The following is a 27,459-nucleotide window of genomic DNA, read 5'->3' on the forward strand; positions in this document are numbered from 1 at the left end:
ATCAGATCAACTCAGAAAAAAAGAAAAAAACATAGTTTGGCATAGTTCCAATTTCAACTGGAATGTAGTAAAATATTAGAGTAAAGGATGTTCTTCTGAATATGATCATGGAAGTTGAGGGTGAGATCATGTTAAGAAGACCGAAGAGATGTGCAATGTAGTACGAAGACATTGACTAGGTACAAGAACTTGCTAAAAATGTGTTTTTACTTCCTTTTCTTTGTGTTGCAATTTTTTCCCAATAGGTTTGATAGGATTCTTTATTGCTTTTGGCATTGCTATGGGGAAAATGGGAGAACAGGCCAAGATGATGGTGGATTTCTTCAACATTCTGAATGAGATTGTAATGAAGTTAGTAACTATGATCATGTGGTAAGTTCAAAGTCCTATCTTCTAGAACAACAACAACAACAAAAAAGATTTAAAAAATATTACAAGACCCTAATATAGCATGTAGTGAACACAGTTTGTTAGTAAACAATGGAATGAAATATTTCAGTTTTTAAAGCCTTAACCACTATGCTAGAACTAGAACAGCTTTATTTCTATTTGTTGAGGACTATTTAGGAATGATTTTGAAATATTTCTGAAGATGACAGGTTTTGTTCTTTGTTTATTAAAATCTAAGACATGCAGGTACCAGCAAAGACCTTCAAATGCCACATTTCTTATTGAAGTTCACTATATAGAAGGACACCTAAGCATACAACACCGCCCCACATTAAGAACATCCAAATCTTCCTGGGAGGTTAGCGTAATCCCAGGATATTAGCTAGAAGGTATAATTACAAAGAAGCCTGAAGACATACTTTATTTGCTGTCTTCTGTAATAAAAATACTTTACCAGCAAATAAAATTCCAGTGGCTTTCAGTGATGTATAGCTCCGCCCCCCCTAGTTTCTGCAGAACTTGAGTCTTAGAGGCTCACAGCAGTGGGGTCACTGGAAGGTACCCATCCTGTTTTTGAAGTATACCCATCTGTAATAACGGGGCCTGGCTTGCCTTCAAGGGAGTGACTTACCCAATTAAGACTGAGCCCTTGTTTACGTTTCTGGAAGGGGATTCTCCCTCTCTATCTCTCTCTCTGTCTCCCTCTCTCTCTCTCTCTCTGGTTCTTCCGAGGGCTTCCCCAGAGCTATGCGTACACAGTGCCAAACCTGGTCAGATCACACAAAACCAGTTTTTCGGAACATAAAAGCACATTGCTACATGTGGCATCATACTACTGCCTTTGGCATCTCCAAGGTCTTTTAAGAGCAGAAGTAGCCACTCCAATACAATGCATGTATCCTGGCTCATTGCTTCCTGTGATTCCCAGGTGTCCCTGGAAATTATTCTATGAGTCACAAGGCTGCAGTCTACCTTTTCTATGAGGCTTTAGATAGGCAAAGTTTATAGAAAAGGGAGAAGGGTGCCCAAAGTATGAACCTTTAGCATCATCAGTGTTTCAAAGGGTGTTATGCAAGAGTGATTCAGGTAGGAACAGCGATGTGGAAATGCGTCAAACAAAAGAACTTGAAGCAACGATTCCTGTTATGCTTCTGCTTTTCTATAGGGGATCTTGCCACATAAAAAGACAGTTGCTTTTAATCACAAAGCTCTTCTTCTTTCAGTAGTTATTGTAATTTGCTGCTTTCGACTGTGCAGGGAGAGAGATGGTGACTATACTCTCATAACACTACAAGAGCGAGAATTTACTCTTACTTCTCTTAGCACCAGTTGGTACGCCCAACACTTAATGCGTTACTGAAGTTATAAATTTCCCTAGTGGTCAGTGTTGCAATGGCAGGAAGCCATTCACATTTCAAGAAATTCACTGCACTTTTTTTTTTTTTTTTTACTGATATGCTTTTTATTTCTCTTTTCTCAACGAAGGAGGTAGGTGCTGGGAGTTCCACTTGTTCACCTCAGTCTAGAATTGTTAAAGAACTGCTGTGGCTAGAAGCAGCTTTTGTGTGTGTGTGTGTGTTTATAAAGACAACTGCACTTTTTCATGCAGAATTACATTGTTTGGTTTATGACTTCTCTGCACTGAGAGCTGGAACTCCTGTGGTAACTCCAGCAGTTAACAACACTCTCAGGAGCATGGTGTTTAGCTGAAATAAATTAAACAACTTCCTGAAACCAGATGAACAATGAATTTTCAAAGTCACAAACTAAAAACAACTACTACACTACTCTTCATAATAGCACAAGCCTGTATAACATTATCATGTTTTTATAGGATGTTATTCCAGGATCAGAGACCATTCAGGAACATGCATATTCCATTCAGTGAGATAGAATAAAATAAATTAGATGTGGAATTCACTGCAAATAGACAGTGTTTTTAAAAGAGGTGTGAAAGCTATCCATTGAATTTCCATCACTTCCTGACCTGGTTCTCAGGGTTGAGCCTGGGAAGACCCTAGTCTGTCTCCAGTCTATGTTAAGCATTAATTTTATGACTGCATGCTGCAAAGACCAGTTCTGTTTATGCTTGTTCTCTTTCTCCAGGTATTCCCCTTTGGGCATTGCTTGCCTCATCTGTGGAAAAATCATTGCAATCAAGGATTTAGAAGTAGTTGCTAGACAACTTGGCATGTACATGGTAACAGTGATCGTGGGTCTTGTCATCCATGGAGGGATCTTCCTGCCTCTGCTTTACTTTGTGATAACGAGGAAAAGCCCCTTTTCATTCCTTGCTGGGATTTTCCAGGCATGGATCACAGCACTAGGCACAGCTTCCAGGTACACTCAAGAAATAACAGCTTTATTAAATTTTTTTAGCAGGTTATTAGATGCTGTTTAGAAGTGATACATCTGCCGTTTTGACCTTCACTGCAAAAACATTTTATGCCATTGAATAAAAACTACTTTTTTTTTTTCTTTTACGAAATAAATGGTTGAAGGTGTCCTGTGGCTACCAGTTGCTTCCTGTTTTGAAGTATCATGGTAGTAGGCAGCAGAGGCTGTAGTGAGGCTGTAGGATTTGTGTGTATCTGCTGATCTCAGTGAAGATTTCAGTGCATTCAAGACCTTTCTTCTGTGGAGGACACAAAATCTCTATGCATATCAGGCTTAAACAGAACCTGGTTCTCAAACAGTGGCAAGGTGTTACTATAAAACCTTCATTTTATTCTTTCATCCAATTTAGCAGAACAAGGCGACTTTAGTAAAGAGCTGAGCATATTAGACTCATTGGTAACACATAGACCAGCCTCAGAAAAGGGGGTAGGCAACTGAATAACTCCCAGTAATAAATTGATGCTTTGCACTGGGGCAACCTGCAGATTGTCTGTTGAATTTTTTTTTTCAGTGAAGTAGTGAAATAGTGAATATTTTATAATAAATGTTTTTACTCAATAAATGCTTTGTTTCTGAAGAAAATAAAAACTTCTGTTGCAATTGGAAAGGTAAAAACAACAAAGCCAAATTCAAAACTGACCATCAAAAATCCTGAGCCATCTTGATTTCAGGAACACTTCAAGAGAACAGTAACTCATCTGCCTCTCTTTGGGTTAGAACTGCTCTGCTGGATGAGAGACTCTGGGGGGACATCACTGATGTGCATGTAATATCTGATGGGATGGTGTAGAGAAGATGGAGGAGGACTCTTCTCAGTGGTGCCCAGTGATAGGACAAGAAGCAGTGGGCACAAATCGAAACTCAAGGAATTCCATCTGAACAGAAGAATCTGTTTTACCAAGGTGGTGGTGGAGCACAGGTTACCCAGAGAATTTGTGGAACATCTCTGAAGATATTCAAAACTCAGTTGGGCACAGTCTGTGCACCTTGCTCTAGTTGCCCCTGCATTGATGAGAGTGGTTGCAATAGGTGAGCTCCAGAGGTGCCTTCCAACTTCAATAATTCTCCAGTTCTGTCATAAACACTGTGGCATTATAGGAGATGTAGTCTGGACAGGAGTTTGACTAAACCACAATTTCCCTAAGGCTTTTCTGCACTTAAATATTCAAGTTTCCACCTAGATTTTTCATTAACATTTTACAGTGTGCATACACAACATTTGCAGGTTTGTTTTTTCAGTATAAAGTTTTCTTTTTCTTTCTTTTTCTTTCTTTCTTTCTCTTTCTTTCTTTCTTTCTTTCTTTCTTTCTTTCTTTCTTTCTTTCTTTCTTTCTTTTCTTTTTCTTTCTTTCGTTCCTTCCTTCCTTCCTTCCTTCCTTCCTTCCTTCCTTCCTTCCTTCCTTCCTTCCATCTTTCCTTCTTTCTTTCTTTCTTTCTCTCTTTCTCTCTTTCTCTCTTTCTTTCTCTCTTTCTCTCTTTCTTTTTCTTTTTTTTTTTCCCCCTGCTGGAGGATCACAATGGAAGAAAAAATGTAGGGGATTCTAAGTGGTTCCAGCTTATGGATTTATCTGGGTGCTATGCTTACCACCTGACTGCTATTGAGATCTGAATTACTGACCGACCAGAAGTGGACCAGTTCGTAGCTCCATGGGGAGGTGGCCGCATGACAAGAACCACCATAATACAGTCTAACCTGGCACCTTGGGGAGCCACAAATGATTCCTGTTCGGGGACCTATTAAGGCCCTCTGTTTGGCTAGGCTGAGGAACCATGGAAGGCATCTATTTACCATGCTCTTTTAATAAAGAAACCTTGTCTCCATGGTCTGCTAACCTGTCCTCACTCATGGTGGCAGAACTGAAGGGGGAAGATATTTGCATATCTTTGGAGATACACAAGATATATGCATATATTTGAAGATTTTTGCAGTCCCTGCCTGCTGAGCCAGCCAGGGTTCATTACAACACTGTTAACCTATGGCTGATACACACCTTGTGCTGATGATCTGATTTGTGAAATCAAAGGTAAGGTGGGATTTGTATTTCTGAAGAAAAAGAAACTTATCTGACTGGATTTCAATGTGTGTCAGTCAACTTCTTCTTCTATTCCTCTTTTAATAAGATATGGGAACACCTTTAGTGTAGAAGGCAAAGTGATCATGGAACTGACTTGAAAACTGACAAGCAAACATTAGTTAATGACTCACCAGATATTTTCCACTATCTGCTATAAATATAGCTGCTAGAGCTAACCTGTGGGGGAATACTACATTGCTTTTAGAAACTATGAATTCTCTCTGATTTGGCTAAAAAACACAGAATATTCAACACATGATTAACTTCAATTAAAACCATAGTAAAATAAATCCTAAATGCAAATATATTTCTAAAGATGCTAGAACAAATGATTGGTACTGTGTATCTGGTTTATTGGCAACTGCTAAAAAAATCACCTCTCTGAACAAAGAATGGTCTGGTCATTTGAGTACAAGATGGGGATCTACAAGCTTATGTCTTCTAAGTCCTGTTTCCTTAGATGTGGAACAAGGAGTCATTTAAAAAGTGACTTAGGTCTGTTTGACCGGAACAAAAGGGTTTGAGTTTCCAATAGATCTCATGTGATGTATATCAGCCTCATGTGCTTGTTCCAGATAACTGAAGACATTTATTATGGCACCAAATATTTATAGTTAGGTACCTAATCATCCCTCAATCTGCCTTTTCCTTGGTTTAATTATCTGTAAAATGGAAAGATGACAGTTTTTGTACCCAATAGCACCTCTCTGGTAATGGATGAATGAAAGAGTTGGAAAGACTCTGAAGTTACAAGGCACTAGAAACAATATGCTGTAAGTATTTATCTGAGAAAATTTGGTGAGTCTAGTTCTTTACTCCTTTATAAGAAAAATAGTATTTTTTAAGGGCAATGACACCAGCATTAGTGGTATGTAATGGTGAAGGCCTTTGAGAAATTCTGCCAACTCAGATGAGGTTGAAGACTCAAATAAACCACAACAGATGTGCTCCAGCTGCTTCTGTATGAAACACCAATTAAAAGGAATTTCCCCAGGTCAAGTTTGTTTTCAGAACAGCTTTTCAGGCAGCAACCAACTTCATTTAGTGGTGGACTTGACCTCAGAGATAACACGGAAAAGAAAGGAACCAAAACATGCTCCTGTGTGGCTTTCATACTTGTTGCAGCAAGTCCTTTGCCTGAGGCAGGTAGACCTGCTAGGGAAGGGAAGTAGAAGATATTTGCATCTACAAGGAATAGTAATCATACAAAGAGTATGTTCTGCTTTCAAGAGTATTTTTAGATGGAGTTTTACTTTAAGGAAGTTAATGTAATAGCCTGAACCATTCCCACAAAGGCAAGGCACTGCGGATCTGTTCAAAGAGCCTTTCCCCTCTTCCAGCCATCTTTTCTTTCTTTTCTTATCTGCCAATGTTTCATACCCTTTCCTGTCCTCCAATGTTTGGGAACTGCATGGGCTGTGTATGCTTTTGCCTGGCTTTTTCCTTCCTTGATGCAGCACTGATTTATCCCTTCAGAACAAATTTACAATCAAAGAAATATTTGTCCCTTTGCATGTAGTTCTGTCCATCAGAAAACATCTGGAACTGGTCTTTTTGAACAAAATGCAAGAAATAACTCATCGAGGAGTCTGAAAGCTTCATCTACAATCTCTCAAGCTCTCATCCCTCCTTGAGTCATGTTTGTGTCTTGGCCTCAGTCCCACCTCCAGCTAAATGTAGATGTAATTGAAAAATTGGCCAAGATAGCTTGAATCACAGCTGAAAGTAGAAGTAGAAAGTGTAAACACAGAGAGCAGAATTTGACTTTGCTCCCTCATGTATATATTATATTATAACGTTGTCTTTTGTACTTATTTGCTTTCTTTCCTTCAGTGCTGGAACATTACCTGTCACATTCCGTTGTCTTGAAGAAAATCTAGGCATTGATAAACGTGTAACAAGGTTTGTTCTTCCTGTTGGAGCAACAATTAACATGGATGGAACTGCCCTTTATGAGGCTGTGGCTGCCATCTTCATAGCACAGATGAACGGAATTGAGCTGGATGGAGGCCAGATAGTTACTGTGAGGTCAGTTCAAAACACTCGTAGGCTTTGTTTCTAAAGACTACAAAATGTGAAGCTTTGGGTTGGATGTCTTCTCAGTGGCTGTGGAATCTGCTATGAAACCCATGGATTTGTAATAATGATATGCAAAGGAATGTAATATACATAGGTCCTGGCTCTCTAGTGATGTGAATTTTCCATCATTTGCAGCCTCAATGCATGCTGGTGGTGATTTATGCTGTTCTGCAGTTGACAATACATGACGAAATACAGCATTATTTGTCCAATGCAGTGCCTTCTTTTAGTACAGAGGGATGCCCCAAGTGATATATGGGGCATTAACTTTCTAGAATATACCTGTTTATAAACATTGGAAGAGAAAAATATACCTAAAAATTTATCTATATCTTGTTTTGTGTGTGTGTATTTTTTTTTTGTGACTTTTGTGAACAGCAAAAAACAATGGGCTGACTGTAAAGCATCTTGAGGGTGAGATTACCTGCTGCATCGTCTAGATACAATCTGGCTTTTTCTCTCTAACCCAGAGAATGTTGGCTCTAATCTTTTCATTTCAAATCATCATATTAAGGACAAAGCTGAATTTTTAGAAGGACAAAGTACCCATTCAAAATGGGTAAGAGTGATTGAAGACTGTTTACTGTAATGGAGTTTTAAGACCCATTAGATATAGTGACTAATGAAAAACAAAGGCAAAGTCATGACTGCTGCAGCTAAAGTTAATGTACAATGGAAAACTCGATGAAGACATCAGGCCTAACATTTTGAATAGTTAAAATGCAAACCACAAGTGAAGGCTGCCAAGTTTGCGTTCTTCCTGCAGTTTTCACCCACCCACCCAACTTTTCTTTTATTAAACCCTTTTAGCACTAAAGAAACTCCTGCATAGGGAAGTATAATTCTATGTTTCTTACCCAGCTATATTAGCAGCATATTTTCCATTTCTTTACCTCTTGCCTCAGCCCCTAAAGTAGAAAAACCAAGGTTTCTAAAAGGTGCAGTGCTGCTTCTAATGAAGGCAAATGTTAGACCCTAGTGACTCATATCTCCTGATGAAAATGAGAACAGTAATTTTAGAGGTGCTACTCTTTAAACCAAATTAAGATCAGGGCAATTAAAGTCAGGAATCAGATGCTGGCCAGGAGATTTGCTAAGCCTGAAGCAGAATTACTCCTCTTCCTCTCAGTACCTCTGACTCACTAGCATTGTCTGACCCCGCCATTTTAAGGCTGGGGTCACCAGCTCATGACTTGCATATACTAAGCAGCAGGAACCTCTGGGCTATCTGTAGGAAAAACATTCGCTCTCCTCTTCATGCAACAGCACATTTTTGCTGCAACGATATGACAAGAACTATCTCTCTAGGTACCAACACAAATGAATGGGAAGTTATTAGGTTTTGTCTGCCAAACCCAGCACGTGATACTGGAGATATTCAAACAACCAAATTTGCTATGGTTTATTGTACTCTGTTTTCAGGGAAGAACTCATTAAAAATAAGACCTTCCTATTGATCACATGAGTATGCAATGAAATTATATGTTTCCCTTCCCGCTACTCCCATTTGATTTTTGTTTTTGCAGTTTGACCGCCACCCTTGCAAGTGTTGGAGCTGCCAGTATTCCCAGTGCAGGACTCGTCACTATGCTTCTGATCCTTACTGCAGTGGGTCTCCCTACCCAGGACATCAGTTTGCTTGTTGCTGTTGACTGGCTTTTGTAAGTTATGGTGACTCCACTGCTCGATGCAGAAAAAATGGTGAAGTAATGCTTGTCTGTAATGTTTTTCACCTATTGATCTTAAAGAACTCTAAGAATTTCCCCTACAGATAAAGCAAAGGAGGAAATAGGCATCTCAGGTGATACAAATTATTACAGAGCTACTGAAGTCTGTTTCTATGAACCAGCGATCTTCTTGTATGACCCTTGGGCCCACGTTCATGTATTTTAGTCTTCTTAATGACGCCACCCTATCACAGACATAGGTCAACTGCAGTTTTCTGATCTCTGTTTTCATCTTTCTGTTTCTTATAGTTCTGTGCTAAAATAAAGGATAAATGCTGAATAGGGGGTTCCCAAACCATGTTGTCAACATGTTATAGGGGGATTGGGGCATTTGCATTATAAAAAGTTTTTGCTTATAGTGGAGTAGTTAAATTTCTTTTTGTACATAAGAAAGTAAAATGCTTTGAAGATAGAAACTGTTATAGAGCAGGATATAAAGAAAAAAATCAGAAAGCAAACTGGAAGAATGAAGGTCATTCCCTAGAGTGGTTTTACTGACAGATCCTTCAAACTGGAAAGCCCAATTTTCATTTTCAAGGACTTGAGATCCATGTCCATCCATCAAACCAAATGGTTTCAGTGCCATTGCTAGTCTTCTGACAAGAAACAGCTAACCCACGGATAGTTGTCCAAAGCTTTTGTTGTTCAACATATGAATACACAAGCTGTAAATACAAAGTATATGCAATGCCATATCTTTTCTTGTGTTGTCATTTGACAGTGTAGACATCTTTCCGTCACCTATGCAAAGCCGACAGTGACTCAGTAGCCTACTAAGTTGTTCTTGGCTTTAGGAGGTTTTTTATTGTCCTGTACTGCTACACTACAGAATATTCTGCTTAACAGCCATCTCTCCCTTAATATACTTTTATATAGTAAAGAAGTATTTTTCTATTGTGCCAGCTGTGGTGCCAGGAAGGGGAGATGTAAGTATTCTGTACTATTTGTGCATTTCCTCCTACACTTGCAGCCTCAGCTGCTCACTTGTGATAGCTTTCAATCAGATACACTACTAAAACTATGCAAGAAGGAACAGAAATGTTGAAAATGTTAAGATGAAATAGATTCTTTTTTTTTCTTTTTCTTTTTTTTTTTTTTCTTTTTCCTGTCATTATCTTTTAACTTATTGAGAAGAATTCAAGATCTTGGTCAATCCCCTGACATGACTTCTAAACTGTATCTATTATTATCTGTCTTTTCACTGAGTTGTGACAAATAGCGCACAGCTTCTTCTTCTGCTTCAGGTAAAAATGAGAGAGGAACTTACAGCTTGGGAAGGCAGAGGGAAAAGATGACTTACATATTTTGTGTATAACTGAATATCATGATATCATGACTCAGAATGGCAAAATGAGGCAGGTTCAGCAGTCAGAGTACAGCTGGCAAAGGGAAAAAATGTGATATTCTGTGGGTTTGTTAAATTTATGAGGTCATGGTTGAAAATAGGAAAATGGTGTAGGAATCTGCAGCTGGTAAGAGGAGCGCAAAAGGGAAGTGGATGCTCATTTTAAGTGTATATTTTTACTGGCTCTCAAAGTGAGGCAAATAGGTAGGTTTCTGCAGCTGGTAGGAGGATGTGCAAAAGGAGCCTGTGGTTTGTTTTTTTTGTTGTTGTTGTTTTGTTTTGTTTTGTTTTGTTTTTAGGGAAATGTCATTTAAAAATATTCCTGTGGACTGAGAAACTCTGCCCACACTAGCAAACCTCAGATCTGTAAGTTACCAGCAGCTGTGATCCAGTAGTAGCTGTTGCATTTCAGGCTCAGCTTGGGAATTGTTACCCCTGGCTAATGCAGCCCTGCTTAGAGAAATAAAAACCTCTGTACAGTGGAGCTGTAGCAGCAGTGAATGTAAGTATAGGAAGGCTAGATTCAGAGAAAGTACTCCTGAAAAAAATATTCTATGGTATCTTTCCAAAATAAATGCCAGACAAAGAACCTTTCAGCTGAAAAGATTGGTTTTGGATCCTTATGGCCTGACAATCAGCAGTGAAATTCCAGAGTGATTCAGAAGTGAAAGATAGAGGGAAAAGGGAAAAGAGATAAAAAAGGAGATGCAAAACTCTTTGTCATGCCACTAGTGCTGTAAAGTTAAGACAAAGTTTGTTGGTGAAAGTATAATGCTAATTAGCATATCTCAAGGGGTAACAGCTTTGTTTTCCATCTTCTAGTGGTTGTGTTGTGGCAGCCATGATGGTCTAAAGAGATATGCAAAAGTTGTTGCTCACATTGGTGATGTTAAAAAGGGGCACACAAACCAACTTTCAAACAAGCTTTTAGGCATACAAACCAGATCTAAGAATATCTAAAATAAAAAGTCATAAAAACGAGTTTTCTTTACTTACATTTTGTTCTTCCATTTCTTTAGACCATGAAACAAAATTACAGCAGTATTTATAACAGAATGTAGAAGAGAAAGTTAAGAAAACCTCTGAGGCCTTATTCTAGCCACTTTTCTGGAAAACGTAGAAATATTTTGGAATAGTTCTGTTTATAGCATTTGAATTCCAGTTAGTGAAAGTTTCAAAAATGTCCAAAATGGCCAATTTTGTAAGATTTTAAATATTGCTGATGAAAGAAACTATCAGAACATCAATTGATTTTACAATACCGCCATCATCTGAAACTGCAATCTTACCAAAACCAGCTTTGTAAGAGTTGGTCATGGTACAACACAAAGCTGACTTTTGATTGGCCTTAAACTTGGCATTTTCTCCTTCAAATTGGAGCCAAAAGGTTTCTGTATCGATTCCTTCTCAAGCCTCTCCAATATCTAGAGATTAGGTTGCTAAACCTTTCCCCCTCCCACGCATACATACAGAGTGAGTTTTTTCACCAGGCAAGTTTCCCAAGATTTCACAACTCTCACAGTTTTCTCGGTTTAAAACTAAGTACAACACAGCAGTGACATTTAATAGGATAGTAATTATATGGCAACAGCTGGAATGAAACAAGCTGCTTTTGCTCCAGCTAGAAGCTGGCTACCTTCCAAATGGGAGACTGACAAGCTTAGCAAATACCATTGCCCAACCTCAAATACAGTGGTATTTTGCAGTGAGAAAAGAGGAGTTAGAGAAAATGGGCTTGGGCAGCCATTCCAGTATTTAAAGCATCTACCTTTGTTCAGTAGTTCGGAAAAAGATTGCTTGAATTCTCACTTTGTTCCTTAGTGTAGATCTAAATTCAGAACACTTGTACCTAGTCAACATCTAATGTTACAAACAGGCCTCAAATGAATTGAATTAGACTGTAGAAAACCAGAGCTCTTTCCTACAACAGCTTAGAGGTAAGGCAAGTTAAACACCTCACCAACTCGTTGTCTTAGCAGGTGTGCTATGATTTTAATCTCCTTTCCAAAATCTAGTAAGGTTGATACACTGGGTTTTCAAGCTTTCAGGGAGCAGAAGTACCTTTTTTGCATAGAAGATTACTATATAGATACTATGACATTAATGACAAGAGGGCCTGTTACATTTCCTCTCCTTTCTATTCCTCTTGCCTACATTGGCAAGCTTCCAGTTCTTAGTTATGCCAGTTGGTGGAAATTGGGCATTAATCCTTATCAGGATTACTTCCCAGTAATTCCAAAGCACATTCTTACCAGATGTTGAGTTGGCTTTTGAGAGAGAACTTTAACTTTCCTTCCCATTGTTCCTCTTGGGATCTGTTATGGACAGCAAGAAGTAGCTGTACTGGGCAATTGACTAGACTGCAGCTTTCCTATATTAATTTTCTTTACATTGTTCCAGCATAGCTGGAATTATTTGGTGGGCTGTTTTTAACGGAAGAGTAAATACAGTCTTCTTGCTTCTTCTCAAGGTGTTCTTAGCCCCCAAAGATGTCAATGGCACCTTGGTGCTGATTCCTGACAGCTGATGCTTTGTTTGGTTGTAAGAAAGTTTCTTGTTTACTTCAGCTCACTCAGTATAGGATGTTCTGCAACAGTGTGCAGTTTGTGTTGCTGAATCTCTTGGCTAGTAATTCATGCATATGGGCTGAAACATCTCCTCAAGTGACCCATTCAAAATTTGAATCATGCCTCAATTATATTTATGTATTCTCTCCTCCTCATTTTTTTGGCAACTTTTATACTATCCCTCCCCCCTTATCTGGCATCAATGATTCCTTTCAAAATTTAACAGTACTCATACAAATAAAAATTAAGCAGGTGTTCTTGTGGAGCTGTATGGCAGGGTACAGTATATTTGATGGCCTTAATTAAAAGTAACCCTCAGAAAGTCATATTTTCCTATCCTGCCACTCTGTCTGGGTTTAATCTGTCTGGGTTTAAAACAGTCTTCACAGGCATGGGATGAGATCTGTAAAGCACTTCATTCATGTGAAGCAAAACTAGAAGGATGTTTTTCTCCTATGGACTTTTTTTTTTTTTCCCTTTTGGTTAAAAAATAAAAATGGTCTGCTTCAGCTAAGATATAACACCAAACCCATTAGCTCTTCACATCTAGTTGGCAGGTGTAAACAATCTCAAATTGTGCAATGCAGCCTGTCTGAGGTAGGAAAGATAGCAGGAGCTCACAGTCCTGCAGTTCTCTGCAAGACCATTGACCTTTTTTGGGAGGTTTTGGGCAGAACTTTGCAATGAGGGAAAATCCACAACCATGACATCACTGCCGGCAGATAGATTCACACTGTAAATGTGAGGCAGGAGAAAGGCAGCGCATCTGTCCGACGGCAGTTTGTCGGGAAGTGCCAAGAGATGCATTTCTCTGTATTGGAGCACGTTGGCCTCCTCTGGCACCTGTGTACAGTGAGGGGCACTTGCTGCCGGAGTGCTGTCACGGCTCATCATTTTGTAGGCCGTGACCTATATATGGCTGGCTCATCCGCTGAGTGCTGGCGTACGGTCGTGTGGGCGGGCATGCTGCCATGCAGAGAGATGACCATCTGTAAGGATGGTGCCAGGAGAGGAGCTGCGATGGTCTGAGCCTTACAGAGATATTTCAGGCATTTCTTCCCAGTAGTGTGCTTGTGTGCTTGCTGAGAATAAGGGGAGAAGCCATTTGTTAATCTGTCCCAGCAATCAGAACACTTCATCAGATCCAAAACCCTTTCCTCTGGCTGTGTTAAGTAAGTTAAGTGCCCTGATAAATTCAGATTAAACAAAGGGCAATGATGTGAGCCTGGCACCCTGACACTGAAACCTCCAGCTCCAGAAGCAGGCACTGGGGAGATTTCACCGAAGCACAGCTCTGCAGTTTGGCTGTGTCCCCTGTGCAAACTCCTTGCCAAAATCCATGAGTGTGAGCAGCTGGGACATGGGAGTTTGCACATCCTTCCTGTCTGTACAAGTCCCACGGGAAAACAAGCTTTTCTAATTTCACTTGAAAGCCACCGTCTTTCTATTCTAAAGATGACTTAAATTTTCTGAAATAAATGCAGTAACTGTAACTTTAACAGGGCTCTCAGGCCCGACTTTTTCTTCTTCTCATGCCATTCAGCCTTTTGCTTCTTTTGTAGGGACCGGATGAGAACGTCAGTCAATGTAGTGGGGGATTCTTTCGGTGCTGGCATCGTCTACCACCTTTCCAAGGCAGAACTTGACAGCATTGATTCTCATCATAAAGGGCATGAAGACATTGAAATGACCAAGACTCAGTCAATCTATGATGACATGAAAAATCATAGGGAAAACAACTCAAACCAATGTGTTTTTGCAGCTCACAACTCAGTCATAGTAGATGAATGCAAGGTACCTTTCACATTTATGGATATTGAGACGTGTATATAGCACTGCATGCTTTATTTTATTTTATTTTATTTTTTAACCTGCATGTATTTTTCAAATTGTTCTGCAAATAACAAAGTGACAACGAGCTTCATGAACCCCAGACATTTTTAATGAGTTTGAGCAGTTCAAAAGATGTTTTTTGGCTCTCTTCTTAAAAGTTGTCATTTGAGGAGAAAAATCATGTACCTTGTTTACATATGAAAAGGCAAGATGCAGCGTATTATGGAATATGCCAAGACACCGAGAACATGGCATCACCTTCTATGGACATTTACCTAATTTTCTTTGGCAACAAAGAACTTACTTGCCAACTCAAATGAAGGGTATCTGCAATCCAAATATAGGTGTAGTCATTTCCTGACTGCCTTCCATGATATGCTGTTCAGATGGATGTGTTGAATGCACTTTAGCATCAGAATGCTGCTGCACTCATACAGCATGCTTATGCTTTGCTTCCATCATTGTTCCTGGGTCATTAAGACACGAATATCGTATTTTCTCTCTAATCCTTGCTGTAACTAACATGGATTACTAATAGTAATGATAATGTCTTGATTGGAGTAAAGTGAGCTTGAGAAACCCCACCAGTTGAAGGAGAAAATGGTTGGGATGGCTAGTGGCTAGAGGTTTACAAAGAACCCACCACTAGGACAGGGCAGTTTAAAGTCAAGAGAGTTTTTAATTGAAAAGGAGGAGAAAGAGGCCAAAACAAGCTGGATCTTTTTCATTTCATAGTATTTATATATATATTTATATATATATATAATTTAGATATAGTGGTCTGTAAAACAGCAAGCCTACCTTAGCCAAGCAGATTCTCTTGCATCTTTCAGTTGACACAATTGAGCCACTTTCTAACTGTGAATGCCTACAGTAAGTCCTTTAGCAAATCACCATATATATTGGAAATATAAGTCGTATTCTACCACTTTCACCTATCTCCACCCTGTCTGGAAATGTTCTTTAGAACATTTTCTAAATGTTCTTTAGAACATTCTTTTCCAATGCTTACTTCTAGATAATGTCAGGCCAAACCTGAATTTCTAGGGGACAAAGTAATACTGAATTCAGGAAAAAAACAGTCAAACAAACAAAAATAACACAAAAAATCATCCAACTTATTCCTTTTTTTTTTTCCCCAAATCTTCCACATTTTTGATAAAGTGATTTTTTATAATGAAGTCAAACATTTTGTTCTGATATGCCTCTTCCCTTCTTCTTCAAACCTATTCTTTTCTGTGAGAAAAATGAAAGAAAAACTATTTTAAAATTGAATGAGAATACCTGTTTACCCCAAATTAAAAAGTCATTAATTTGCATGTCTCAGAAAAGGAAAGGAAACTGAAGAGATAAAATCTTGAAGGAAGGAAGAAATTCCCTGATAACAAATACCTCATTTGATATAAGATTTTATTCTCATTAAAAATAAGCAATACCACCAACAACTCACTTTTTGATTACTTTGAATATTTCTGTTGGAAAACTTTTTCAGTGAAATAGAATATTCTAATTTCAGTGTGTTTAAGACAAATTCAGCTACCACAGATCATTCTGAAACACCTGATTGGTTTGTGGAGCTGCATACTGAAAATGTTATCTCCTTCCAGTCTCTCAGAGATCCAAGCCAAGCTAGAAAGTAGTAGCTCTTTGATACAGTATTTACTGTACTTTCTTTTCTCCTTCAGTTTCTCTTATCATTCCCATCAGTTGAGTCATTGGTTTACCTCAGAGACATGGACGTATTGTGCAGTAAGTCATCCTAAGCACACCCTTTAGTAGAAATCTGGGACCAATGATGCATGAGCATGAAGGGTTTTGCCCTTTTCCATTGCTTTAGGTTTTCTCTGCTTGGGATCTCATTTTGCACTTTTAAACTCGTGAAAAGAGCCAGGGTTTACTGGATTGAGCACAAGACCGACTTTGAGCGGGTCACTTGTCTGTTTGCAGGCTGCCAAAAGGATGTGATATTACAGTCCACTTTATAAGCTATGAATACATGCTGACATTCGCAAGCACTTGGATCATGTTGAAGTGGTCTACAGCTAAGTGTTAGAGTAGCAAAAGCAACTCAGTATAGGATTTGGGGAGCCAGTTGTTAAATGTGAAGAGACATCTCTTCATCCTGTCAAATGCACTGGTGGGGTGAAAAGTTCACTGCAACTCTGATCAGTTTTGAAAAGCTAATCTGCTAGCATGTCATTTCTATTTACTTTCTGTAGTATACTCCATGTATAGTGCTAGTAGTTTATAATTTTGCATGGTCAATGTATATTTTTAATAAGTAGTGTACCTTTATATTGGGGTAGAGTGTTTGTTACTGCATGATATTTTTGTATTTTTTTATTATCACATTTCACATGACTCTATGTGATTTTCATTTCTGAATAAGCTGTTCATTCCTGTATTTGCATGTTTTCCCCTTTCAACTATCTAAGAAAAAGCTTGACTTTATTTGAAAATCAGTGCATTTTGTCATATTTCCATGTCCCAATGCTTCCATGCATCCAGTTTATCCAGCATGGGGAATTTCAGCTGTGTCTTTAAGTTTTCATTTGAAGCCGAGGATGTTAACCTACAAGGTAAGTTAGGAAAGATTGAGCCATCCACTTGGCGTTAAATGAAGGGTTCTCTCACAGTTATGCAGATCTAGATTATTTTTGTAAAGTTAAACTGATATTTTACCTTTTTTCCCCTTTTTTTAAGTCACTTGGCTAGCGCTATCTTTGTTGAAGTGTGGGTTTATTTATACCAATTTCGGGGATGCAACATATTGGCCGATGTTTACCACGGGCTGGTAGATCACTATAAGTCTTCTACCATACTTATAAACTAAAAAATGTAGCATGGATCTTTACAGGCAAGAGTGACATTTTGCTGTAATTTGTATGAGACAGCCATGGCATTGCCATGAATTTTTGGCCCTCCTATAGGCATAATCTTTCAGTATACTATAAGAAATAGTTATACAATGAAAATTGCTTTCACAACGTATCTTTTCCTCTATTTCTTTAAAGGTGGTGTAATTATAGGTGAGTTTGTATAGATATATATCTTTGATCATACCTGCCTTGCACATTTTTTATTTCCTTGCATCAGCTATCTTGCTTTGTGAGGGAATTTTACTGAAAAAAAAAAAATCTACATAGAAAAAACAAACAAAGAAACAAAAACACAACCAAACAAAACCTGCTTATGAAATAACCCAGAAAAATCAATAGGAGGTAGGAGTGTAATCTGAAACATTTATTAAAAACAAAACTACAATAAACGCTAAGAAAGTATTGAACTTTTTTCTACTCCTAATGTTTTCTAGTCAATATAATAAAGGAACAGGAGTCTCACTATTTGTGAGTGTTGTGAATTCTGAATAAATATATTTTACATATATAAGGCATGGTGTATTATGTAATTCCTGTAAATATCATGATCTTCCATATAAAAGTCATGACTTTTCTTGTCAAAGTTCATTGGTCTTTAAGTTGGTTGTTGATGATAATTACTTGCAGGTAACACTGGCAACCAATGGCAAATCTGCAGACTTCAGTGTGGTTGAAGAAGAGCCTTGGAAACATGAAAACTAAGGGAAGAGATTCCCAGCTCCATCTTTAATAAGCCCCGAAGCCCTCTTCTGGTAAAAGATACCACGATTAAGGAAGATTTCTCTCTCTCTCTCTTTTTTTTTTTTTAATTTAACATCTACAGTTTCTGCTTACTTAATTTCTTAATTGAAACTTAGCAAAGATCTCATAAAGTCATTGTAGCATCTTTGCCAAACAATGATCCGTAACCATCTGTCTCCCTTGTGTTACTGTTTGGATGATGCAGCTGGAGAATTCTCCATGCAGTGCAATGTGCTCTCACCCGCCTCCCCATTCATTCAAGACGCAGAGAATGTAAATGCTGCAAAATGGGAAGATCACAATGCCAGTACAGTTCGCTACAGGGACTCAGGGTCACAAATTGTTTCAGATAAATATAACTTCATGCAGACCTCCAAGTGTTTCAGTGACTCTTGTGGCACACCTGATCTAGTTGGCACTGCATGGCTAAAATAGCTTTTGAAAATGCCCACAAAGATTTCTATTTGTTACAATAAGAAGAACCTGGCACAGGAAGCACTGAATTTTGTGCCTACTTGTACTTCAGACTGAATTTAGATCCAGGGGCAAGGTTAATGTATGAAAGTCAACAAATCATCCCAGACCTTTTGTTAGATTAGTACAACTAATACTTGACATTAAGACAAGACCTTAGATTTGCATGTACATATGATATGTTTTTGTCAGCTGTCCCAGGGCAGGTGCAGCTCCATTTTATTATGGGTCTGTGCTGCTCTGTGACCACAGTGCATCAGATAATACAAGGCAGTATTATTGCAGGGTGTAATAGTTCTTAAACCAATGCCTGATGTACAAAATATAGAATACCATGGGCTCAGTTATATCATTCTTAGTCCAAGCAGGTAGCACCTTACTCTTCACCCTGCTCCACTGAAGTCTGAGGGATTCCTCGTGTGGAAGGGGAGGGTCAAGTAAGGTACTACTAAGCGTGAGCAAGGATGTCATGATTGGGTACTTGATAATGATCTATAAAAAAAAATCTGAATATATTACACTAAATAATTGGGAGTTTTGAATGTAATCATCAGTAGCATTTGGCTTGAAGTGTATGTCTTCCAAGTTCATGTCATATGTCAGAGAATGGTTAAATCCTGAAATAATTACTAAGCCAAATTCCTTATTAAGGTCAGCGGAATTTGGCCAGGGCTAGGACTGAATGAAGAATACGCAAGAATTACAGGATTTAGACCAATGTGTTGAATTACTTCTCTCTTTCTCTGTTTTGTAGAGTAATGATTCATATACATTTCTAATGTCAGAGAAATGTTTCTTAGAGCACCTGGCATCTGAATTAACAAGATGGTGTTTTGTCAACATAATATAGCTGACTCATCCTGTCAGGAGAAATTACAGCCACAATAATCACCTTGTGAAGTGTTTTCTAAAGGTGCTTGTTAATACTCTGCAATGTTCAGACACTGGTGAACGCCTCTGTACTACTAGCAATGTTCTATAGCGCAGCTGAGCCAAGCAGCCCCGGGAGGCTGCACCCACAGAGCGAGCCCTGTGCAGTGCCTGGGGGAGCTTGCAGAGGTTCTCAGAGTGACTCTGAGTACGAGCATACCGTGAGCTTAGACATGGCTGAGAACAGAGCTGAAACATTTAGGGACACATGCCATTCAGTGTCTGTGCATGGACTTTTTGTGGGTGTAAGCAGGAATAACGTGTTGAACTGTGGAGTGGTATATGGCTCTGTAGAAGCTATTAAAATATAAATATAATCTGCTTTTGCTCATCTGCATTCATATAAAGACCTCCGAAAACGCACATGGACATAAACCAGCAAAGGCTGCTTGCATGATGAGTGATGTGCAAGACCAAGTTCATTGTCAAAGCACCCCTCATTCACGCGTTTGTTGATGTGGACTATTCTTCTTGCCCTTGTATTTCTGTCCTCACTTACATCCATTGCTATGATCCTAAGCAAAACGGCCTATATAATTTAGCAAGTATTGAACCACTGTGAATGCTGTAGACTTCTAATGTATATTAGAGGTGGAGACCTTTTCCAGAGGTCTTGTGAATCATCTTAAGGATCCTTTTTTGATGGATGGAACCATAGGATATCCAGAGAAGTGATAGGCAGATGGTCTTCTCTTTTCTTCGGTCATTGGTATCATAATACCCAGAATTAACCTGGAGCTGCTGCTTCTCCCAGTACACACCTGAATGCTCCCAAACGCTTTTTTCTTAAAGTGCATTTGTGATAGCAAGAAAAGAAAGCATTATGCCACCTGACCTTATTGAACTGAAAGTCTGGGTATTGAGAGTGTCTGGGGATCAGGGCCCTAGTCTGCATTTGAAGACAATTTCTCTTCTGGGTTATGTGCCAGAAATGTGCCTGGGGCGGTGTGCAGGTACTCTGAAATGTTCCCTGTTCTGAGTCCGTGAGCTCGCATCGAGTGAAATTTGCTGTGACTGGAGTGGTGGTTATATCCAAGATCAGCATGCCGTGTTTGCCCAGTAGCGCCTGTCCTGCTGTCCTGCTTGCCACAGCAGTCTCTTAGGAGCAGCCACAGTGACCGCTTGCCTTGAGAGTGGCTTCAGAAAACCAGTCTGCAGACTTTTAGCTGTCTTTTGAAAGCGTTCAGCAGTTGGAAATGAAAAGGAATGCCAGCAACATGTGACTGGGCAGCTCCACAAAATTGCATATTGAGAAACACTTACGATGTGCTTACGCTTATCCGCCTGGGACGTGCTGTCCTTTGAAGAGTGATTCTTCAGATGGAGACTAGGGGAGGAAGGAATGAGATGCTAGAAAAACTCCACCCACACAAGGGAAAATAAATTTGGGCCGTTTGATAGGACTGGAATAGCAGACTGTGATTTTAAAATGGTAATCCTGTAGATACAGTAACTCAGGGAAGTTTCAAAAGATAATTATGGAGGCATTTCTCGACTTAAATGTGTATGTGGGAGAAGGAGAAATGTTGTTTTTGGTAAACTCCTCTGCTTTTAGCCTGGCTGAATATTTAATATAGTGTTACTCCAGCACATCACTGTATTTAACCATCAAAAAGCTTTCCATTTCGCTGGGAAAATGTAACTCACTCTTGGCTTGCATTTCTCGATTTGCTCATTCCACATGAGGCCGGGTTGCTACTTAACTAAATAAACAGAAACTAACCCAGGGCCTGGCCACTTCAGCTAATACAAGTTCACATTTCAGCAAGCAGGGCTGGTCACTGACTAGTCTCTTTTTAGTTTCACTAGGAATGTTGATGCATTCATTTGCATGTGGCAAACATTTTGTGTTTGTTTCCAGGACTGGGGTGGCAAAGTTAAAGGAAAAGCACAGTAGAAAGTGATTTGCTTTCTGTGCAGTTCCTGGAGGAATTAACATTTCTCTCTTATGCTCGCCTCGTGTGCTGCTCTGTCCGCCCCCCATTGTCTGTGCAGCTGTGATACCCTTTGCCCTTTACATTATTGGCAGCACTCTGGCACATGGGAAAGTCTAAACCAGGCAAAGACTCAGTTAATTGCATGACTAATTAAGTACAAATGTATTTACTTTGTGCATTCACTGCTGAAGCTAGGTCGGCATTCTCTTGATACCTGTTCATTGAAACTAAAGCACACTGCACGCTGAAGCTAAAGAAGAGGTGGAGCACTTTCCCCCTGAGTTTTCTTCCTCACTGCTTCCCTTAGAGAACAAAGGCTGCACCAGCACTGTAAGAAGCACGCATGGTTCTTACACAGGAAGATGCTTCAGATAGGTAGGGGACAAGCCATGTGAACCATACTGATATGCGCTCCCTCCATTTGAATCAGTGAGAAACTCATTACATCTTTGAAAAGCTATGTTTGCTGTAGTGAAACCTGTGCCAGCAATGCTCTGGCTACAGAAGGTCCCACTGAAATCCAGGGGAGTCACGGGCTTCCAGGAAAGGTCAGATCTCTTCCTGTCTCCGCTAAGTAATAAGGTGTTTCACAATCCTGTCTGAGTCAGTAGTCTTTGTCTGCTGCTTAAAATGAAGGTGATTCTCACACCCTCAAGGTTTTTGCCAAGATGCTTCTTTTTTTTTATTTTTTTATTTTTGGCCTAATTATTTCTATGCTCTACAAATCCAGCAATGAATTTAAAACTCAGCACAAAAATAGGGACCGCTGTCATTAAGTTTTTTTTTTTTTTTTCTCTTCCGTCCCTGAGATACAGCTAACCTCCATTTCTTTCTCAAAGCACGTGGAATTCCAAACATTGTGCCACTCCAAAATGTGTGAGTAAGATGTGAGTAATATGGATTTCTGATTTGTTTTCCAGCACTACCAGGGTCATTGCAATTCTGGTAGTCGACACTCAGAAGAGCAGACTGCTCATCTGAGAAGCTGCAGCAACAGTGCTTGAACAAATTTGTTCTGGCAACTGACTGGTTTTTCTTTGCTTCCTCGCCTTCTCTTGTGTTGTTGCAGACTTGTTGTAGCAACACAGCAGCAATCGCACAAATCCCTAAAAACACAAGCAGCATTAAACCTCACCTCTGACATCCGCTTCTTTAAATAAATTTAAGAAAGCTCTGAGCTTTAGTACCAGGCTCAGAGAAATGCTTTTGTGGAGACTTAACGGTATAACTGTTTCTCTTTTCATTAGTTCCATTCATCTATTTTTATTGCTGCATTTGAGTTCATTTACAGAAGGGTAAATAAGGGCACTTTATAAAAAATGTACTGTAATATTAGTCTGTTATGAGCCAGAAGACTATCCTTGATTTTATTACTGTGACTTCTAAGGACACGATAATAATAAGATATTTTTCATACTAGTCATTATAGTAGGCGTATGGTCCATTGGGCCAGTTCACCTCGGCTGTCGCTGTGCTTGCAACCCTGCATAACATTGTGTGGAAGCTCCTGCTCCTGCTCCCACCAGAAAGCCCTCCCTGAACAGAGTCAGTTTCTTTTCTCCAACAATACTAATGACTTTGAAGGAAAAATATTTTCCCAGTTTTCCTTATCTGAATAACTGTAAATAGAGGATAGCTTCAAGGTTTTTTTTTTTTTGATTGTTTGTTTTGTTTTGATTTGTTTTTTTGGGGGAGGGAAGGAATTACAATGCTGAAGTGTCAGAGAAAGCAGCCGGCTGTAAACAAAGTGTTCAGCTTCACCATGTTGTTTTTTAAAGAGTTATGTTCTTGTTCACAATTTACCCCCCCTCCAAAAAAAAAAAAAATCTTTATGGATTATTAAATCCATATTCCTTCCAAAGCCATTGATCTTTCTTCCTGGCAGACACAGAGGCTGTGGCTCTCCCTAACCCTGCTGCAGGCTCCACAGTTCCGCATGCCTACAGCAGGACTCCCATTACGGTACACTGCACAAGGGGTGCCTCCCTCATTTTTTCCCCCTGGTCAAGTTTGATATTAAACTGAAATGTGCTGCTGTGAATGAGCCAAACGGCTGCTGATGCCTTGGTGCTGATCGTTCCTTTACTTCTTGCATGAGCAGGCTCTGAGGAACCATCCCATGGCTGTGCCCACCATCCCAGAGACTTCTTCCACGCTTGGGGGAAGCCTGGTGGCTTCCCACTACCAAGCTGATACAAATCCTCATGGATAAGGTGGTTGTGCTTTTGCAGCTAGGTTTTTTTTGAAAAAAAAAAACTAGAGCATATGACTGAGCCACCGGGTGGGTCTCTACTAGTCCAGGATGGAAATAACCAAGCTAAGACAAGATTTGGGAAGGCAGGAAGACAAGTGAGATTTCTCACCCAACCTTTGATCCCCTTTTATGTCCATGTTCTGCTGCAGAGCCAATGCTGATTGATGCTGGAGTGTTGAATCCTTCGAGTTTGATTTTTCAAAATTCAGGAGCCCCGCAATTGTTTTTAATGATGCTCTGTGGCACACACCATTACACGAAGGGAAACTGTCATAGGCAGCATCACACAACCTGGGTTGTCTAGTACCTTTATATTGTTTTGTAAATAAATAGAAGAGTTTGCAGGGATTTTTGTATCATTCTTTTCTATTTCTTTTCTACAGTTTTTCAAAGACTGTATGTAAACCGTGTTTACAAATTGATTTTGCTGTCAGTATTGTAGATTATCGCATGTCCATTTTGGTGTTTTGTATGGGCTTGTGAGTCCTTGTGTGTTACAGGTTGTCCTTCCTTCTTAAAAACAATTGCATACGCTTCTATCCAGCATATCCTGTGCCCTTCTTAAATATATCCCATTTCCCATGGTCCAGTGTGAGCTGTAGCTTGTAGAATGCATGAGAAAACGCTGCACATATATTAGTATTGTTAAATATGATATGCTCAATCCTGACGTAGTTATTACTATAGGTTTTAGGGGTTTGTACTTGTTCTCTGGAAACTACAGTTTAGACTGAACTAAATTGCCTAGTATCTGTAATTTACAGACACTCATATTTTCGTATAATATTTTCTATATGACCGTATAAGATAGGGGGATAGGCCTTTAAAGGTGATCTGTACCTTAGAACAAAAAGTTTTCTCATAACATTTAGGATCAATGAAATGTTTCTGTGTTATGTTTAGTGATGAATTATAAACAAAGCACAAAATGCAAGAAGCAAATAGGAATTTCAAGATGTCCTTAAATGCTGCAGTTCATTATAGAACAATGTTATAATAACCTGAACAATCTTCTAGATTGACTGTCTTGGGCAATTGCCCCTCATGTTTGTCATTTTTCCTGGTGTTACCTTTGCCAAATCTTGCAGTTCTTTCTTAGGACCTGATCATGTGTAATTGACTCACTCAGACTGCTGACGAAAGAAAATTGGAGAACTGGGTAGGCAAAAAATAGATTTTCAGGTACCTAGTCTGTCTTGCTACAATGTAATGTACATGAGTTCAGCCTGCAGAAAGACTTCATGACTTGGCCACCAATCTTTGCCTTCTTGAAAGGGGACCAACAGAACCACCATGGGACCAATGCAATTGGGTAGCATCTGTACAAATACCTCCTGCATTCTTATGTATTTTAGAGAGATCAAACACTATATTTTTTGACCAGGACAAGTGAAAGTTGCTTCTCTTTTATGGTCGTCTGTTCCCATTAGGCAAATACCTGTTGGCATTAAGGCCACGGCTACAGTAATTTTATTTAATGAACGAAGTACTGTTTTGAGAGGAATAAAAATAAATTAATATAAATATTAATAACCCTTATATCACAGAAAGTTTCCCTTATGGTCAACAAGTTTCTTGATCATGATTACAAACAAAGAAAACATTGAACAGCAATATATTGCTATCCCAGTGTGACTGATACTGGGTATCTCGTCATCTATTCAGAAATCTGCGGGGTGTGTTATTCTGCTGAGGTTTTGGAGACTAAATTTCTGGTAGATATACATGTAGGAAGTGTGTTGATGTACCCTCGTATTTTAATCTCTTTCTTGTATTTTAAATCAATTGTACCAGGTATTATCTTAATAGGAACTGCAGGTAGAATAGTGCTAAGTGAGTCACTAATAGATGTAAAACCTTATTGATACCAGTTTTGACATTTTGTTGAAGCATGATGTCCAGTGCCTCTCTGCACTTAGTGTAGATAATGTAGCTATCAATGTGTAATTTCAGTGAAATGGTGTACACAGTATGGGTAGCAGTGCTTTAATTTAATTTGACTCGTCAGTGTGTATTGAGAGCCATAGCATCAAATTAGGCCATCTTTTAAAATTCTGTTTTACTTTCGGTTTTTGTTCTTTTGTCTGGGTTTGTTTTCCTTCTGGCCATTCAACTGAGTCCATTACATAGTTTAGTAACTGTTTTATCTTTCGATTATGGGGTATCCTGTTCTGATAACATTCAGAATAATGTATGCAGTCAAGTTACTGTAAATACGTTGGTTTTAGTTTTCAGCTCTCTAACCAGCATGGTACGTGCTAGTACCTGCATGGGTGTGCTTCCCTGGCAGTGAGAGGAAGTGATGCCAGCATAGATGTGTTCCTCATGAGTACATTTGTTATGACACTAAAAATTAATGCATGCACAGAATGATTAGTTTATGTTTTGTTTTATTCTTGTTTGCTTGACGTGTTGGGACTCTACCACCAGAAGTTCAGTAAGTCACTGCTTAAATTAGCACAATGAGCAAGGGGGAAATCAATCTAGCTGCCTTATGCTGGATGCCCTGTCTGCTACTTGCACAGTGTGCTGCATGCTGCGGGCAGCAAGGGTTTGCCTGTCCTCCCTGGAGCACCAGCCCCTGCTGTGTCCCCTTGGTAGGAACAGACTGTGAGGAAAATGCACAGACTCATGGGCAAGGATCCACTGCTTCTGACATTGTTAGAAGAGGATATTGATAGCTACTGGAAATTAAGTGCAAAGCTAAGTTCTTCTCAAGCTACTGTAGTTGATGTCCAGGAGGCCTGTTATATACAAGAAGTATGTCTTATCATAAAACAAATAATAAAACAGACATATGAACTATGTATTCAGTGGCAAAATTATTCTGAAATCAGGGCTATAATCTGTAAGAAAATTACTTTTGGGGGGTAAAAACTGAAGGTGGTTCTGAAAGATTTTGAGACAGCAAGAAAAAAAAATGTGGTTCATGCCCAGGGTACCTGAGCCTGGTTCTCATAAATATGTTCATCCCCCGTAAGTGAAAAAAGATCAAAATTAGGCCCCAAAGCATGGGAAGTATCCTTCTTGGTGAGTCCTCCTACGATGTTTCAGTGTGAATCACACGCTGTGGGACTGTGCACTGCCTGCTCCTGATCCTGATACTCCTTCCCCCTCTTAAAAGTGGCCAATCATAAGATGGAATATTTTCAGATGCTTCAGCTGAAAATAATAAAAAGCAAGAGGGGTCAGGTTGGTCTTTTCCTTACACCCAAAAAGCTCCCCAGATTTTGAAATGACATACTGTACAGTATCTATAGCACACTTTATAAACTAAAGAATGCAGATAAAATTTCTCACAACTTGAGGCTCTGTTCTTGTATATTGTAGCTGGAATGCCTTGTAGACTAATTCTATTTTTGTAGTTCAGATCCTTACACTTATCTGTAGTCATTTGCTTTTAATGCTTTCTTATGGTGTAAACTGATTTCTGTAACTTTTATGTATAAAACAAACTGGACATTCTTTCTATACTGGAAATAGTCGTGAATATAATATTTCACTAAGTGTTGTACCTCTTCTGTACATATCATCAATAAATGTTGATTCATAATTTTCCTGCCTTATACCTGTGAGTTTTACTGTCAGCCTGGACATAATTTGGGTGAGAGGTTAGATAAAGAAGACAGATGTGAGAGGCTGAGATCTGCAGGCAGGGTGGACGTTGGACCTGGATTTGCCAAAGCACCAGAAATCTGCCCCCTCTTGTGTATGCTCTAAATGTTCCAGGGTGCCAGCTGCATCTGAGCTTCCTTGCTGCAAAGTCCAGGATGTGCTAACCACAGTGAAGTCTAAAGCAGTCTTGGCAGTGAAGGCTAGAGGAGTAGGAAG

The 27,459-nt window shown here is 39.3% G+C and overlaps 1 protein-coding gene across 3 annotated transcripts in view; it reads left to right on the forward strand.

The window, feature by feature from the left end:
- The window catches only part of SLC1A2 (solute carrier family 1 member 2), a 93,485-nt gene extending 66,302 nt beyond the window's left edge, over positions 1-27,183 (forward strand). For 2 of the 3 annotated variants that reach the window (XM_080594495.1, XM_080594494.1), the window contains exons 6-11: positions 246-372; positions 2,497-2,730; positions 6,696-6,890; positions 8,468-8,602; positions 14,143-14,374; positions 17,920-27,183. In XM_080594495.1, coding sequence (XP_080450621.1) covers positions 246-372; positions 2,497-2,730; positions 6,696-6,890; positions 8,468-8,602; positions 14,143-14,374; positions 17,920-17,994 — 998 coding nt within the window. In that variant the 3' untranslated portion in view covers positions 17,995-27,183. Of the gene's footprint in view, positions 1-245; positions 373-2,496; positions 2,731-6,695; positions 6,891-8,467; positions 8,603-14,142; positions 14,375-16,921; positions 16,993-17,919 lie in introns of all 3 variants that reach the window. The other variant, XM_080594493.1, reaches the window with a different exon arrangement.
- The last annotated feature ends 276 nt before the right edge of the window (positions 27,184-27,459 follow it).

This window comes from Anser brachyrhynchus (assembly GCF_964034855.1).
Source record: "Anser brachyrhynchus genome assembly, chromosome: 5".
NCBI lineage: Eukaryota > Metazoa > Chordata > Aves > Anseriformes > Anatidae > Anser > Anser brachyrhynchus.